This window comes from Papio anubis, chromosome 9, assembly GCF_008728515.1.
Source record: "Papio anubis isolate 15944 chromosome 9, Panubis1.0, whole genome shotgun sequence".
Taxonomy (NCBI): domain Eukaryota; kingdom Metazoa; phylum Chordata; class Mammalia; order Primates; family Cercopithecidae; genus Papio; species Papio anubis.
The window spans coordinates 35,902,286-35,920,414 of NC_044984.1; the positions used below are offsets into that span (position 1 = coordinate 35,902,286).

General features: G+C 38.2%; 1 protein-coding gene across 2 annotated transcripts in view; it reads left to right on the forward strand.

Moving 5' to 3' along the window:
- The first annotated feature begins 963 nt into the window (after positions 1-963).
- Positions 964-18,129, forward strand: part of PDZRN4 (PDZ domain containing ring finger 4) — a 413,884-nt gene continuing 396,718 nt past the window's right edge. The window contains exons 1-4 of one of the 2 annotated variants that reach the window (XM_021922186.2): positions 964-1,247; positions 1,333-2,875; positions 5,221-5,307; positions 7,844-7,951. In XM_021922186.2, coding sequence (XP_021777878.1) covers positions 2,228-2,875; positions 5,221-5,307; positions 7,844-7,951 — 843 coding nt within the window. In that variant the 5' untranslated portion in view covers positions 964-1,247; positions 1,333-2,227. Of the gene's footprint in view, positions 2,876-5,220; positions 5,308-7,843; positions 7,952-18,129 lie in introns of both variants that reach the window. The other variant, XM_003906211.4, reaches the window with a different exon arrangement.

Genomic DNA, 18,129 nt, shown 5'->3' on the forward strand with positions numbered 1-18,129 from the left:
TGGAAGTGCTCAGGCTTTTATTTGATTATGTAAAAGATTTTCCTGTTCTGTTTGGCCTACTTCATTACTTAGTTTCACTTTACATGTCCTCATTTTTGAACTTGCTATTCTCTGTGGACAACTTTTGACATCTGCTTTTTGACATCTGCTTTTCTTTAATAATAAAAATGGTATGTTACTCAGACTATAATTTGCTCATGCCCCTTACTTTTACTATAGCAATTGCATGGGTATACCAAGGACATCATATGAACTTTTTTTTTCAAGTAACTGAAGTCTCATGGTCCTAACAGTCTCATGTCTCAATGGAATATTTTTGGATTCCATCTCTTCTCTGTCTTGTTAAAAATGCTGTCACTGTCATTGTGTTTACTGTAAAACCAATAAATGTCAAGCTATAGCTATAACTGTATATGCACAGTTATAACTATAACTGTTTATAGCTGTAAGTCACAACTTTTTCTGTAGCTAAAGAAAGGAATGGATTTCTCCTGCCCAGAAGTATTTGAATAAATTCTAGAACATGCATCTCCAGTTTATGCAATTCACAAAAATATTTTCATGCTATTAATGTTAAATGATTTCTTATTTAATCAGAAATTTATTGTTTGCCTATTTATTTGTAGCAAGACAGGTCAAAAGAGAGGGGGAAATTCGGAACATAGTGGCAAATGTTACTTTATCACATATGAATCTATATGTATTAAATGAGAAATACAGCATCTTATTTTGAAAAAGAGTTTAAAAGCATATTAAACATCTAGCACACCAATCCTCACTGGCCACTGAACAGCTAACAAAATCTCATCTTGCATACGGAAAGAAGGCTCAGAAGGTTATTAACCTCTATTATTAGTCTTCGCTAATTCTTCGGTTAGCTCCAAGGATTTAAAAGACAAAGTCTGGAGCTGTTCTCATCAATTCCAACTGATGCCATTTGGTGTCATAGAGAAGTACAAGCTTTCCAGGAACAAGGCTCAACTGGCAGCAAGGAATCATCAATGATGAATTTATAAAACCCACCCAAGCATCTGGTAGCAGCTTCAGGATAATGGCAGTAAGTAATATGCAGTCAGGTGACAGGATCTCTTTGCATTCCTAAGATTCAGAAGATGGTAAAGGAAGTGGAGTAAGAAGGGTTTGGAATCATGCCCTACTGCGTATTTTCAGGACGGCTTGTCATGCTACACAATTTGAAGAGTCAAACTGGGAGGGGAGGCAATTTGGATCCAAAGGGTTCATTCAGGGTAAGTAGAAGGAAGCAGCCACTAAGATTTTATTTATATTTCACTGCTTTCTTTCATCATCCTTCCCTTTAATTTTCCCTTCCAGGTTCCCAAATGATCACATTCCCGTCCCCAGTAGTAAAACGCCTGTGGAAGTAGAAGATGGATGCTGTGGCAACTGAACCTGGAGTCAGACTCAGAATCCCAGCTTCCTCACTCGGAAGCAGGCCTTGCATGGCTGTTCAGGGGCTCCTTAAGAAGGCAGTGTCCTGAGGCGGGCGCTTGGCTTTTCCCCCATCTTTGCTGCTAGGTGGAGGATCGCGCCTTTCTAACTCACCTGATTTCTGGATCATGGTTTGAGAATCCTGGCTCTGTGGATTTCCTAGTGTTATATTCCTAATAGTGATTTCCTAAAGTAACAGTTTCCTAACTTCTGATTTTGTAGTTTTGATGTGAAAGAAACAAAAGTGCTTCTATTTCAAACATATTGGAGATAGACTTGACGCTGGGCGGGCCATGAGCATTCAGCGGAAAACCAGATAAGACAAAAAGATTCTGCTCTCCCGAAGCTTACATTGCGGTGGATTTAAAAGTTGTTTCTCAACATTAGCGCTGTACCCATCATCAGCCCTACCCAGGGCGAGGAGCCTCGATGCTTGAAGTCCACTGTTCAGGCAAAGGAGAATACAGTGTTCCCAAGGACCATTGTAAGCTGGCGGCCAAAATTTGAAAGAACATAAATCACAGGGCAGCGAAGGAGGCGGGGGTCTCTGGAGGTTACTTCTATTAGCGTCAATACGGGAGAAGTCAGGGGACCTAGCTGGAGCCTGAAAACTTCAAGCCAAACAAACTCTGAGATCACACCTCCCACCCGCCACCTCTCTCCGACTAGCCACTGCCGCCGCCGCGAGGCGGCTGCCCCGGGGGTGGGCCGGGGAAGGCAGGGGGGCTTGGAGAAGACGGACTCTGCTTTCACTCCCCCTTTCTTTCCCATCCCTAACATGGGCTTTGCCCTGGAGCGCTTCGCGGAAGCGGTGGACCCGGCTCTGGAGTGCAAGCTGTGCGGTCAGGTGCTTGAAGAGCCCCTGTGCACGCCGTGCGGGCACGTCTTTTGCGCCAGCTGCCTGCTGCCCTGGGCGGTGCAGCGGCGCCGGTGCCCGCTGCAGTGCCAGCCCTTGGCGCCCGGCGAGCTGTACCGGGTGCTGCCGCTACGCAGCCTCATCCAGAAGCTGCGCGTCCAGTGCGACTACCGCGCCCGCGGCTGTGGCCACTCGGTCAGGCTGCAAGAGCTGGAGGCGCACGTCGAGCACTGCGACTTTGGCCCTGCCAGCCGCCTCCGCAGCCGCCCGAGCTGCGCTTCGGGGCTGGGCGGCGGGGAGGTGCCCGCGCGGGGGGGCTGCAGTCCGGCACCCGGGGCTGGCCGGAGCGGGGGCGCGCGCGGGGGGCAGCCGAGCGGCCGCTGTGGCCGCGGGCGGGGGCCCAGGCCTCGGGTCCTCGCCTGGAGGCGGCGCGAGAAGGCGCTGCTGGCGCAGCTCTGGGCGCTGCAGGGCGAGGTGCAGCTCACGGCGCGCAGGTACCAGGAGAAGTTCACCCAATACATGGCTCACGTCCGCAACTTCGCCGGCGACCTGGGTGGCGGCCACCGCAGGGTAAGCAAAGGGGGGTGGGCACCGCGGGCATGGTCGATTGGGGTGGGAAGAGGAACGGTTCTTTCTGACACTTCAGGATTCCTTTGGAATTAGGCATCCTTCCTCACTGTGCAGCAGGAAGCATCACACTCTGATCATTACTTTCCTATCATTATCTTTCGAATGGATTGTCATCGAAGTTAAGGATCGTCCCTTTTCTGCTTATATTACGATTGGAAAGAGTTAAACAGATTCGATTCTAACTTTGTGCCGGGAAAGTAGGAATTGGGAAAACTCGTTTTCCATCCAGACTCACTTTCTCCATCTTTCAGCCTCCTGCCCACCGTCTCTGCCTATTTTTTGAACCCTTGTCCCGTGCTTGAAGCAAATCCGAGAAGGAAAGCCAGAAAGCACAGACTTTCCCCGCCCAGCCTTTCCTCTCCCGCGGCCGCCAGCATCCCCGCGGCCCTGGCAGCCGCACACCTGGGACTGGTGTCAGTGCTGATGACACTTGCGCTGCCACTGCCTGAATCAACTGCCTTCTACTAAGTTGGGGACTGTGAGGCATGTGGGGGCCAGGACGGCCTCAGGAGCTGAGAGATGGGGTTTCTTAGACTTGCAGAGTTCTTTTCATCACTCTGACTTTCCCTAAATAAGCCTTCCTTGCCTCGGGATCTCATTATTGGTGGAGAGAGAGACAGAGATTGAGATTGTGTGTGTGCGGCCTGGGAAGTCCAGTCCGAGAGCCTCCATCTGTGGTCAGACCGGCCCTGCGAGCCCCCAGGCAGTGGCTGTTTCCCTTCTTTGTCTAAGCTTCTGGCCCCGAACTGCGCTCCTGGTCCGCCCGCCCGCTTTCAGACCGAATAAACAAGCCTCTTTGCAGCACCCCGTGTGAAGAGGCTTGTTTATAAAGCTGTAACTTCTCTCCTGGAGGACTTCTGCGCAGTGTTTGACATTGTTGGTCGCTGCCATGGTGAGCAGGCATTTAGCAGAATTTGCGATCCATTCAAGGAGCTGTTTTCATTCTTCAGCACTCCCGGGGAGGAGCAACCCAGAAAGATTCCCATTTGGGACTGGCTGCTGCATACTGCCTCCAACTCAGGCACTGAGTTTAGAAGCGCCCGTCTTGAACCTAAAAGAGAACGTTGAAGTGACAGGGACTAAAATGTTTTCACCTTGATGAATGGCTGCACACTGTGTATGAAAAGACTGGTTTCAAGGATTCTTTCTCTAGTCCATATATGCATATACATACATGCATATATACAGGTAAATTTACAAAATGGGAGGACCCAGGGAAAAGCACAGATAGAAGCTTTGTATTACCAGTCCAGGTTTCAAGGTCTAGGAAACCAGTGGTTGAAGGAAAGGAACAACAGTTAGAATAATATTACAGAAAAGTCCATGCAACAAGTCAAGCTATGATTCTGAGAAGTGAGGAAAACTGCCCATGATTTGCAGACTAGCCAAAACCCTCTATGTGTTTCTCAGAAATGTTTTTCTCCTACCAGTAGGGGCTGCTCTGTGCACTGCCTAGGAAAAGCTCCTAGGAAAAGATCGTGATGCTGATAGTAGTGATGATGATGCATATGGAATGTTATCATTCAGAAATAATTTCCAAGTAAAGGTTAATAACATCTATAACCATGAATAAACCCACCTAGTCCAGCACTAATTCATCCAATGTTTAAGTTAGTCTTTACTAATAAACATTGTAGCTATAATTCTTACTTGTTTTACTATTATTTGGCCAGCAGGAAAAAAATGCATACTACTTTACCAAGCACAAACCCTTATTTTTTTATTCTGCAGGAATTAAGCAAAACCAAGTAGGAATATTATTTAAAATTAGGACTACAGTAGCCTAACATATCCTGCATTATGACAGCAACATGAATATTATGACTAAAATTTATAAATAGTTCGTGTTTCTTAAATTCCTTAAGACTTTACAAAATAAAAATTTTACACTATTGATAATTTATATTTTACTTTTCTGTAATGGAGGGAAAAGTAAAGATACCTCCAAGGTTTAACCAGAAATCTGTTTTCAATTACAGTGAAATCAGATTTAGATGCTGCATTAGGATAAAAGAGCTGCATGTCTCAAAATGCAAAGCCATTCAGTAATTTTTGAAAATAGGGGTTTTTTTCCCCTCACATGCACCGTTGTTCTTTTTCAAATACATACTTACAAAGTAAGTATAAGAAAATGTCAACTTTCTGCCACATTCAACCATTCTTAATTTCAAAGTTTTCCTCTTTTCACATGTCAGTTAACTTATGGTACATAAAAACTTATTGTAGCATTTATTTTTCTTTTATATTTTTACCTAGTTAGTCATTTTATACATTTTTTTTTCTAGGATGGAGAACATAAGTCATTTACTATTGTGTTAGAAAGAGAATATGACACTTTGGGATTCAATATTATAGGAGGTCGACCAAATCAGGTAAAACACCTTGTTAATGCATTACTCATTCCTTATAACATAAGCATTAATAAACATTACTCGTTGCTTATAAAATAATAGAGGACTTAGCTTTCGTTTGTGGATTTTGAGTAAGAAAAATAGTGGTTTAATCTTTAAAATTATGCTTGTGATCAAATATCAGATTTCTTAATGAAAATATTCCAGTACATGCCCAGATTTTATTTATTTATTTATTTAGCTAGTTAGTTATTTAGTTTGTTTGTTTGAGACAGAGTCTTACTCTGTTGCCCAGGTTGGAATGCGGTGGTGCAATCTCGGCTCACTGCAACCTCTGCCTCCTAGGTCCAAGCGATTCTCCTGCCTCAGCCTCCCAAATAGCTGGGATTACAGGCACCTGCCACTATGCCTGGCAAATTTTTTGTATTTTTAGTAGAAACAGGGTTTCGCCATGTTGGCCAGGCTGGTTTTGAACACCTTACCCCAAGTGATCCACCTCCCCTCAGTCTCCCAATGTGCTAGGATTACAGGTGTGAGCCACCACGCCTGGCCCTGATTTTATTATTTTTTAAATTTTTAAAAATTATTTCCTTTTTGAGATGGAGTCTCACTCTGCAGCCCAGGCTGCAGTGCAGTGGCGTGATCTCAGCTCAATGCAATCACTGCCTCCAGTTCAAGTGATTCTCCTGCCTCAACCTCCTGAGTAGCTGGGACTACAGGCATGTGCCACCACGCCTAGCTAATTTTTGTATTTGTGGTAGAGAAAATACAAAATGGTGGCAAAGCTGGTCCAGAACTCCTAACCTCAAATGATCCACCTGCATCACCTCCCAAAGTGCTGGGATTATAGGCTGGAGCCATTGCACCTGGCCTTTATTTTTGAGAGAAACAAAAAACAACAGCTAGCAAACTTGGTTCTCTTTGCTACTTTAAAAGAAGAAAAGGAAAGTACATTTCACATTTTATCTAAATTATATTGTACTTTTGGAAAATTTCTTGAATAAACCTATTTCACAATACCATATGTAGGCAATTTCTATTTGATAACATTAGGCAATTGTATTGCCTGCTTAAATCTCCTATTTATTAAGTGAAATTACTCAGTTTGAAGATGCTAATACAGACTAGGAAGAAAGTAATATATATTGAATGAATGAATGAACAGTTGAAATAAGGGATGATTGAATTCAATAGGAAGTACCATGTTAAAGAAAAACAGTTGATTAGAAATATTTTTGGCTCCCCAAACCAAGTTCTTTGTTTGACTGCATGAATAATATTCTCTATGTTGATGCCAATTGTTTTCAAAATGCATATTTTAAACTTACATAATATACTGTAGTTGCAAAGTTCTTTTATATCATTGAATTCCTGTGTCAACTTAATTTTCACCATAACTGGAAAAAGGTGGTTAAGTTTTAAAAAATGATGTTCTTTAATTTTCTCAATAAACTGCCGTGAAATTTTTGCATCCTGCATTGCAGATGTTGTTCAAGGAAACTGTCTTAGTGTTGTTGGTCATATGCTCTGTTTAGGTAAGGATGGCAGTGACATATTTCTTCCTTGTGTTTAGTATTTTGAAAACCTAGCAACTAATGACTGCTGTGCTTCTCTTTTTAAAACAGTCCTCATTTATTAAGATGAAAGTCTTTTCATCATATCATTTTGGTTATCATTTTCCCTAAGGAATATTTTTGTAGATTCTGTTTTGGTATTTGACATTTAGATGACATTGGACCTTTTTAAAAAGTCTCTTAAAATTCATGATAAGGACAGCTAAAGAGAAATAATTTTATTTAACCTGCCATGAAGTCAAATGACATTTAAAATTATATGATGTATTATTATAGGATGTTGGATATTTTCCCTAAATAAGCTTTGGCTTCTTGTGACTGTCTGAACTGTCCCGTTTTTACCATATTGGCTATGTTTGAGGTTTAACTAATCATGAGTTACATTGCACCTGGAAATATGTAAAAATGAGCTTTGCATGGGTTCCCTTTTGCATAGGTTCCCTTGCAGTTTGGATGTGATCATTTGAGATTTTACACTTGAGTAAGCTACCAGTCTCTCCTGTGAATAGACACAGCTAGAGCTATGTTTCTAAATCTGTCACATCAAAAAGCTAAATTATATTTTAAAACTCTGACCACATCTCAAACCAGTTATACAGTGGGAACCAGACACATGTTTTTTTCCTTCTTTAACCTTATCACCCTTTTACTTGCTGTATCTCTTTAGAAGTGAGATGTTTTATAAATAATACTTAAAAGCCAGTTTATTTCACCTTGTACATGCCCTTTCCCATAGCTTTTAATGTGAACTAAAAAATGTGAAGTTAATAGATAATCTTGTCAGAGACCCTGGACTCATTCATTAAAACTGCCGTCTTGATTAATGACTAGTTGGTGTTAAGTAAGTTAAAATTCTGTGCCAAATCCCCAGCTAAGAGAGTTGCAGATTTACGGAGTATTGGTAATGTTACATTTGGTAAATTGTCCTTAATAATATTTAAATTTTGCTTACGTCTCTCTTCTGTTAACGATTTTTTTAATAGAATAGTCAGGAAGGAACATCGACTGAAGGAATTTATGTTTCAAAAATTGTAGAAAATGGACCTGCTGACAGAGCAGATGGCCTGGAAATTCATGACAAAATCATTGAGGTAAGACAATGATAAAACATGTATATGATCCTTGCAAGAAAGATTTGGATATTTTAAGTTTCCAAACTTATCACTTTACTTTGGTGTGGTGCTTATTAGAATATACATTCGTAGTAGCAGTAAAGGCATTATCGTTTTTACTTTCTTGCAAAAAATGTAAAAGTCACTGGGAGAGATGGTTCATACCTATAATCCCAGCACTTTTGGTGGCTGAGGCAGGAGGACCACTCGAGCTCAGGAGTTCGAGACCTGACTGGGCAACACAGTGAGACCTCATCTCTACCAAAACACAAAACAAAAAAAATTAGCTGGGCTTGGTGGCACATACCTACAGTCCCAGCTACTCAGGAGGCTGAGGTGGGCGGATCACTCGATGTTAAACCCAGGAGGTCAAGGCTGTGGTGAGCTGTGTGTAGGCCACTGCTCTCTAGCCTAGGCAACAGAGCAAGACGCTGCCTCGAAAAAGATGTAAAACTCTATTATGATTCTATATAATTTATTGGATATTGTGATGAAAGAATACAATACCTGGAGTTTCCAAATGTGTTAATGAATACCTCTGTTTTAATAACTTGTGTTTCCCATGAACTATGATGTCACTTGCTTGATTATTAAAGGATTAATTATTATAACATTTCAAAAAAGGATGATAAATCTCTGTAATTTAATTAATTACAAATTAAATTTGTAATTAATATTCTATATATAGAGTTTGGAAGAAATTATACAATACGTGTAATATTTCTTAGTGTAATATGGCTACCTTGTTCATGTCATTATCTTTTATATGAAAGAAAAAGGGAAATACCTTTTTTTCTCTTTGCTGTGAAAATCTGGTGAGAACTCTTTGTATGTTGTAACTGTATTGTTGTATTTGGGGGTGATAAAGTGAGCACCTATATGCTAGTAAAATTGGGTTATGATAGTGAAATTTTATGTCCCTGCCATCTGCCATCTCTGTCCTTTTGACATTTTATTAACTGGTTAAGACAATATTAGTTGCTGTTACCAAAAATGGTTAAGTTACTTTTATCAGTGAGTATTTCCAATGTATTAGTAAAGGTACAAATAGGAATTTGGAAGGTTTACTTGACTCCACTATTCTTTTTAAAAATTCTGTTCATTCTAGGCTACATAATCACTAGTGCTATCTTTCTGAATATCTATATAAACTATCATGATGGAGGCAGATTTTCTGTATTAAATTTTGAATAAAGTTTTAGGTTTTCATTAATTGTCTGTGCACTAAACAAAGTTGAATTTTTACTGAATTGACATAGAATAAGAGTGAAGAATATAGAACAGCCAATAGTTTTCTGTTTTGGGAAAAAAGATCACAACATTTATAAATTAGCTGACTAGACAATTTAGAAAAAAAAAAGAAGAGTTGTCTTTTGCCAAAAAAACAAACAAAACAAAACAAAACTGGGATTTATATCTAAAGAGGTCTCTTGTATCAAGATTTTATTCTTCCATTTTGTTGCCAAGAAAGTGCAGACCTACTTTTGCTGTTGCTATCCAGTTCGTCTTGACAATTTGCCTAGTGGAAACATTCACATACTGTAGCTTCTAAAGTTAGAATGTGCGCAGTATGATCTAAAGGGCAACATAATTTAAACAGAAGATTGTCCCTATTACTTTCTGCATTATCTCAAAAACATATTAAGTTGTCCAGTTACCAGTGGAAAGTAAAGTCTTATATTTGATATTATTAGAAGAACTGACGGAACTGAATACATATATTGTTACACACACACAAACACACAGACACAACAGAAATATGTGTTGGCAATTTAAAAACTTATGCTAGCTAGGTGACAATATTATGTATGCTTCATTAATGTTACATTAAAAGAGAAAAAGAATTTTTTTATGTTGTCATACAACAATTTGGTTACAAACCTAATGGTTTTTTAAAGAGGTAATTTTATAAAACTATGGTTGAAAAAAATCAAGTGCATCTAGACACCTATATAGTACTGTTACTAATATATGTCAAATTAATCTTCTTGAAACCCTGTATGATAAAAAGTAAAGAGATCAACCATAGAAATTCAAATGAAATTTAACTAGCTGCGGTATTATTATTCACTTTGATTTGCATATATTAGCAGCTAATGACTAGAGCTTGAAATTTGTCTCAATGATACAGATTTTTCAATGTGTCTTTTATACCAGGGTACACTGATTTTATGTATACATGCTATAGTTCTAGACTGGATCGATGTGACCACATTTGCAGTTAAGAAATGGATTAGATGATGTGCATATTTCTAGAATGTTGTGTGTTAAATAGCATGAACTATTTTAGAAAGAAGATTATTAGAAATAAATTGCTCTTGCTTAGTTGTTCAGTGATGCTGTCAGCTTTTTGAGTGAATAGATATTTGTGCAACTTTGATATCTAGTTAAACAAATTGTGTGTTTTTTCTTGTGCATATATGTGTGTTGTAAAAGAACTCTGTGTAATCATTAAAGTTAGAAATATTTGATGCTTACCAGTTATTTTAGTTTCTCTGTCATTATGATATCAGTCAACTTTAAGCAGTTTTTAGCTAATGGAAAATTGAGAAGAAATCTATCAGTTTAAAATGTGCAGATGCATATTTTAAAACAGATTTTTAAAGTAAAGATAATTTCTTTTCTGTTTTGTGATCAATGATTTGTTCAGTGAACAAATTTAATGGATCAATTTTTGAATTTCAAATGGTCATGCTGATTTAAACCTGGTGCAACAAATAAGTTTGTTAACAGTGTAAAGAGTACAAACTAGTTCATATATTATAAAATTATCCATATGACTTATGCACAATCTGACACATTACTAAATGCTTTGAATTTACTGATATGTAACTGAAATAAAAAATAAAACAATAAAAGATTCTATGGTTTATATATAGTCAAGATACACTCACAAATATTTTGTATAGCTAATTGCTTGATGCACACATACAAGTTGATGAATTGTTTTAAAAAAACAACAAAATTTTCCAAAGTTATTCACGTAAATGAGGAAGTAGATATGTTAAACGTTTTGTTCTGTTGATGGTTAAAAAGATTTTATAAACTGTAATAAATATATTAGTTATAATAGTTTGGTACAGTTCAACAAAGGCTAGTAAAGTATTATTTTTTAATATTCTGCATTCTATTGATAAAATTCAAGAATAATAAAAGAATAAAAATCACTGTCATTAGGTAAATCTATGTCATGTGTTTCACATAATATAAGTTAATTTTTCGAGTCGGTCTCCACAAGCAAGTTAATTTTTGGAGTCAGTCTCCACAAGCAACTATGTTAACCAGTTTCTAGCTATTTCCACATTCATATTTGTCAAACTATATATGCTTGTAAATTTTAAAAAATCAGTTGTGATATTTGAGTTACACTAGATGTCAAAATATCACTGGAGACTGAAAAGGCAGAAGATATTGTTGAAGGTGTTTTGAAACATCACAGAAATTCACATATGCCAAGAATTCACCACAGTATACAGCGAATAAAAGTATGCTGTTTTTCATTCTTTCAAGAATCAAAAGAATCACAGAAAATCCCTGATCCTATCGAAGAGTTGGGCACAATTCTGGAAGAGCGCATGACCATTAATGTAGCTCTCATGATGTTAGGATGCCTAAGGGGTATGTAGGAGGGAGTTGAGAAACAAAGTTCACTGTTGCTTTTAGCATCGATTCCTCTATTCTTTCTTTCTTTCTTCTTCTTTTTTTTTCTTTTTTGAGACAGGATCTTGCTCTGTCACCTAGGCTGAAATGCAGTGGCATGATCATAACTTACTGCAGCCTCTACCTCTGGGACTCAAGGGGTCCTCCAGCCTAAGCCTCCCAAGTACCTGGGACTACAGGTGCACCCCATCACACCCGGATAATTTTTTAAAAAATTTTCTGTAGAGATGGGGTTCCACCACGTTGCCTAGGCTGGTCTTGAACACCTGGGCTCAAGCGACCTGTCCACCTTGACCTCCTGAAATGCTGGGATTACAGGCGTGAGCCATAGTGCCCAGTCTCTCTCCTATTTTTATGATGCTGATAGCAGGCAATGCAACTGTAACTCCAACTCCAGAGTGGGAAAGGGTGGATAATCACTCATGGCTCTTTGTTTACACTTTCTTCTCCCAGCACTCCACTAACCCCTGCAGCTCCAGGCCAATGCTGTTTGACAGGGAGGTGCTGGAGGCACAGTGCTTCTCTCAACTTCTGGAGACCACAGTGGGGCTGAAGGTCTGTGGAATCTTTGAGATGAATAGGTCGGAGCACAAAGCAGAGGATTATTTTTTAGTGCATATATTAAAATCTTTTTATTCTATTTTTTACCTTGAAATTCATAATGCAATGCAGCATAAAAGGCATTTTCCTTTTCTTTAGAAATAGTTCCCACATTGAAGTGTCAGTGTAGCACTTTCCATTAAGTGCTAAGTTTATTACCAGAAGAAAGAGTTTCACAAATCAGAAACTTTTTAACTAACGCCAGACTGCCAACTACACTTTCTTTTATTTCTGTAATATTATACCTCTGCATTCTCTGTGGTCACTGTCTATACTGCTAAAATGAAAATCTTTGGTAGTTGTCTTGTTTATTTAGCTAACACTCTGCATAGTCAGATTGTAGCTGTTAAAGCAGGAAAATTAATTGCAGTTCAGAGCTAAACATTTAGGAATGTTATTGAATCAGATCTACAAGGTGCTACCTCTGTATATACCTAATGAAACACTATACCTTACTATCTCACAAAGCAATGGTGCTAATTTGTTGATGCATAAGAAGCATTTACAAGTTTTTATAGGTCACCTGTAACTCTGCTGGGCAGTTAGTTTTTTGACAAATTTATGTCTAATTCAAACAGCTAAATATCACTAATCATAGAGAAATGCAAATTAAAATCACAATGAGATACCGTCTTACATCAGTCAGAAAATGGTTATTAATAAAAAGTCAAAAAACAATGGATGTTGGTGAAAATGCAGAGAAAAGAGAGCACTTATACGCTATTGGTTGGAATGGAAATTAGTGCAACTCCTATGGAAAACACTATGGAGATTTCCCAAAGGACTAAAAATAAAACTACCATTTGATTTAGCAGTCACACTACTGGGTATCTACCCAAAGGAACAAAATCATAATAGAAAAAGACACCTGCAGTTGTATGTTTATTGCAGCACCATTCGCAATAGCAAAGTCATGGAATCAACCTACATGTCCATCAGTGGATGACTGGATAAAGAAAACATGGTGTGCATATATACACCACAGAATACTGTGCCATCATAAAAAAAATAATGATATTGTGTGTTTTGCAGCAACACAGATGGAACCAGAGGCCATTACCTTAGACGAAATCACTCAGACACTGAAAGTCAAATTCCACATATTCTCATTTATGAGTGGGAGTCAAACAATGTGTACACATGGACATAGAGAGTAGAATAATAGACATTGAAGATGTGGAAGCGTGGGAGGAGGGAAGTGGATTGAGGGCTGATAATTACTTAGTGGGTACAATGCATCTTATTCAGGTGACAGTTACCTAAAAGCCCAGACTTCACCATGATGCAATATATCCATGTAAAAAAACCTGCATTTGTACCCCCTAAACCTATAAAAATAACAAATACATTTTTAAAAGAGTGTAAATGGACATTACCACCTTGCCTTAATGAAGTGACACTGTAGATTTAATCAGTGTCCCTGTCCTCCTAGAAGTTAGTTTAATTCATGATTACAAATCATTACATTGGGTAGGAAAACAGCAGAATGTGTGGATGGAGGCAGCCTCATAGTTTCAGGAAAGGATGCAGGTGTTAAACTGGATTTTGGCCCTGAATTTGTGTCACATTATCACTCAAAGATTTCTCAACTTTTCCATTTCTCAGTTTCTCTCCTGTAAGTATAAGTGTCATCATAGACAGTCCCTCAGATTTTCCAACTAGGTGGTCATCATGGTTTTGCCACACCACTGAGGTTTTATTATTAATAAACATAGTTTTATGTCAGCCTACAAAAAAAGACTGGAAAGATCCTTATACTATTGAGTGTATTAAGCACTGTTCTATCCATTTTCAACTTCTAAGACTTGAACGTTTGTTTGACTTGTTAGTGCTAAACTCCTGAGAAGGGAAACAGGGCCACCTTTTTTTACTGTGCAGCTTGCACATGGCACAGCTGGATTTGGTGTCCCTCTCTGAAGGTCTCAATGTGGTTCCTATTCTCGTCATCATTCTGTGCTATAAAAATCTCATCAGAACACCTGTAACATTATTTGATTCATTTTAAATTGTGATCCAAAGTTGCTTTTAGGTAAAATTCCAAATTGGGGCCTTAATGTACTGATTTTTGCCCTTTTCTTCCTTTCAATCATCCTGAGCACCTGGCACCTCCTTTCTCTCTTTCTTATTCCCCCGCAACATTTCTTGTCAGGAAAGAAGGTCCTTACATTCACTTGCACCATTTGAACCATATACGTTTGTTCCATCATCGTATCCAAATTTTAACTAGAGATGATGCCTTAATGACACCTAAGCTTTTATCATTTTCACCTGGGCCTGCACTGTAGCTTCTTGACAAAGCTTTCCTTCCTTCCAGCCTCTGCTATCTATAACTCCACTTGTTTTCTACCCTCAGCAAAACTTGTCATTGTTTTGCTCCTTTGCTTAGGGGCCTTTATTGGCATTATATTTTCAATAGGTTAAATCTAGGTTTTTTTCGTGAAGCAAAAATAGCCCTTTGAAACCCTTACTTTCTTTGTGCAATTTTTTTTAACACAACCTCTACTGTTGTCTCATGAAACTCCTCCCTTTTCCTATCAACAGGCTTCTCTACTTTTATTTGTTGCTTTCTATCTAACTGGTATTCTGTGCCACGGCCTTCTGTAGCTGACAAACTCCTTTGCATCCTCAAAAATCCTCTACTCCTGGAAGCCCTTTGCAATCCACTAAGCAATACTATCTTTTTTTCTCCATTATCAATAGATCTTTATACCTCTCACTTTCATAGCATTTTCATGTATTATGGTATGTATTTATTCTTTGATGTTCTTTTCCCCCAACAAATGTACGGGTTTCTTAGAAGTGGTTTTAGTATTTTATTGAACCTACTATCTTCACCATCTCTTTTGCTCTCAGCATTGTGCCTGGGAAACTTCAGACATTCTGTGAATTTTCTTTGAATGATGGACTAAATGAATGGATGAATCTCAAGGTCAAGGTTTTAGGCATTATGGTATGGATCCAAGAGTTTTTCTACATCCCTAACATTTTTCCAGGTGGGCAGTCCCCAAAGGCTCTCCTGTAACATTTGATTCCTTCTCACCATATATTTATTACTAGATCAATCAGAAGTTGAAAGATTATTGTTTCTTAAGTTGTGAGATCTTGAAAATCTAGCCACAATGGATCAAAGCAATTGTATCTTTCTAGACTATTTCTTATAGCCTATAAATTAAGAAAGAACCCAAGTCTACAAGGCAATGTTTTAAATTCTGTTCATGTAAATGCTTGAATTGGATCTAAAGACATGTGTGCTCACCTTCACCCTCCTGCAGAATGTTAGTTATTGAACTTGAACAACCCTGGTAAAGCTGCCTGAATTTACATGCTTGTCTGCAAAGCAGATGTGCAGAGAATGGCACTGGACCAAATATGAAATTGAACAAAAACATGATTGACTGCAGAGGAGCTAAAAAGATGAAAGATATTTTCAATGTTTCCAAGCCTTGTAAATGGTCCGGTGAAAAGACCAAAAGAGCTGGAAGCTTCCTAGAGCACTGGGGATGGCACAGGAGCCTCTTTGAAGTCCTCTTGGGGAGAGCTGCTTGAAATAATTACCAGTAGCCCCAGCTGTGAGGCATTCTGAAGAAGCTTAAGGCACAGCTCACTGAGCTTGATGCTGGGAACTTTTTAAGGCAAATTTAGGAAGATTGTGCTTTCATAAGTACATGCTGTTGCATTCCCAGTAGATTTTAGTGTTTCTACAAAGAGATAGGAATAGAAACTTTCCCAGTCTTTTCTAAAAATCATTGTTCTTCCCAATGTCTTGAGAAAGTGTCACAAAGGAGAGAAAGGCGACTGACATGGATTGGGTGGATTTGGTGCCTGATCCTCTTAAGCTTATGAATTATTATAGCCACATCACAGTCCCATGGCTTTATAGACAGTACTTTTAATCAGCTTTGCTCTTCTTTCTTAAGAAGATAACAGTGTTCTTAAAAAGAATGTATCACTTCTTTTACAATCAGCAACTCAGAGGTGATTCATTGTTATCTTCATATCAAAAACACCCCAAAGAATAGACATTATTCATTATGTGGTTTTGAATATTTTAAACAATTTTGTATTGCTGTAAAAGTAGAGCAATAAATCTTTAATTTATAAGATTAGATGAGCAACTGACTATTCTGCTTAAAGAAATAAATATTTTTCATAATTTAGAGTATGATGCGATGTAGTATAGAATACCTAACAAAATATATAATGTTAAATGAAAATATTGTTATTTTTTGTAAAATTAGGTGATTTGATGTTTTATTTACATAATGTATTACACTGAAGCTAAGGGAAACAACAGATTTACTCTATGAAATTATATTTAGGAAAAAAATAGTTAACAAACATTTGTTAGTTACAGAAAAGGTAGTTTTCACAGTGAAATTTGCTACAAACATGATTCATGAAGTACAAAAACACATGTTTAAATGATAATAGGCTTTTGTTGCTGAAGGTTGAAAAAAAGCCTGTTATTGATTGGAAGTACCTTAAAGAGCTTATAATCAAGATGGGAAGATAGTTGTACATTAATTAAACAAGCAACAAGAAAACAAAACAACAACAACAAAAGGAACACAGAATGAGTGATTGGTATAGAATCACTACCAAGAAGCCTTCTTTGGTATTCTGGTAGCCTAAGAGGTTTAAGCTTTAAGGGGGAATGGTACTTGAAAGGACTCTTACAGGAAAAGTCAGAGAGGGATTAGGAGGTGAGAGAGGGTAGAATAAGAGCTTTCCATATTTAGGAAGAATGCCATGAGTCAAAGACAAGGTAGGACTTGTGTGTCTTGCTTGGCAGCCATTTGGTCAATTAACCTGAAAAAAATTATTATAGCTAATACTTATTGGTTATTATACATCAAGCATTCTTTAGGATTTTTTTTACAGGTATTAATTCATTTTATCTTCACAGAACTCTATGAGGTTGGTACTGTAGGTATTAATGGTGTCCCATTTTGCAGATGAGAAGACTGAGGCATAGAGAGATCAAGTAATTTGCCAAGGCCATAGAGTAAGAGCTCCTGTATCTGTGCCCTCAACCATTGCTTAATACTACCTATTACTAAGAATTACATAAGTGATTCATGGTAGGTAATCTATGAAAAGTTCGTTGAAGCCAGACTTTGAAGAAATGAGGGGAAGGCCTTGCATGCTTGGCTAAGGAGTTTGCATTTTATGGTATAGGCAACAAGGAGTCAGTGATAAGGTTTGAGCAGGGGAATGACACGAGCAAAGCAATGATTGAAAGATTAAATTCCAAGATAAATTTCACTGGGGTATATAAATAACTTGAAAAGTGAAAGAACTTGAGATGGGACGCTAATGGTTGGGTATCACAGTTGTCCTTATATGAGGTAGTAAGGGCTTGTAGCAAATAAATACAATAGAAAAGTACCAGAAGGTACTGATAGCCTAGTTATCTTATTCACTACACTTATCTTGAACATTTTCCCTTGTCTTCACTTTCCAACAGTATGCTTATCATCATCTTATATCAAGAATGTAGTCCACTACAACAGAGGTTATATATCCTTTCTTTTATTCTCTTCATTGCAGATGGTGTCATGGTGTTTAGTATACACAGACTATGGAAATATATCCCCTATGTCTATTAAGAAGTCATTTGATGGTATTGGTTCAAAGAGGTCCTCTAAAAAGCCTTGAGAGAAAGGAAGAGAGACAAAAGTCTTGATGGGTTACCCTTTGGACAGGAGAGTTCCTTAAGAAGAACTAGGGTGTTCAAGCATTGTTTTCTACTGCAGGCTTTTTAGAAAAGATTCTGCAGTAATAAGATGGGTGTTGGAAGTACTAGGCCAGTTGGAGCCTGTATTAGTCCATTCTCACACTGCTATAAAGAACTGCCCTAGACTGGGTAATTTAGAAAGGAAAGAGGTTTAATTGAC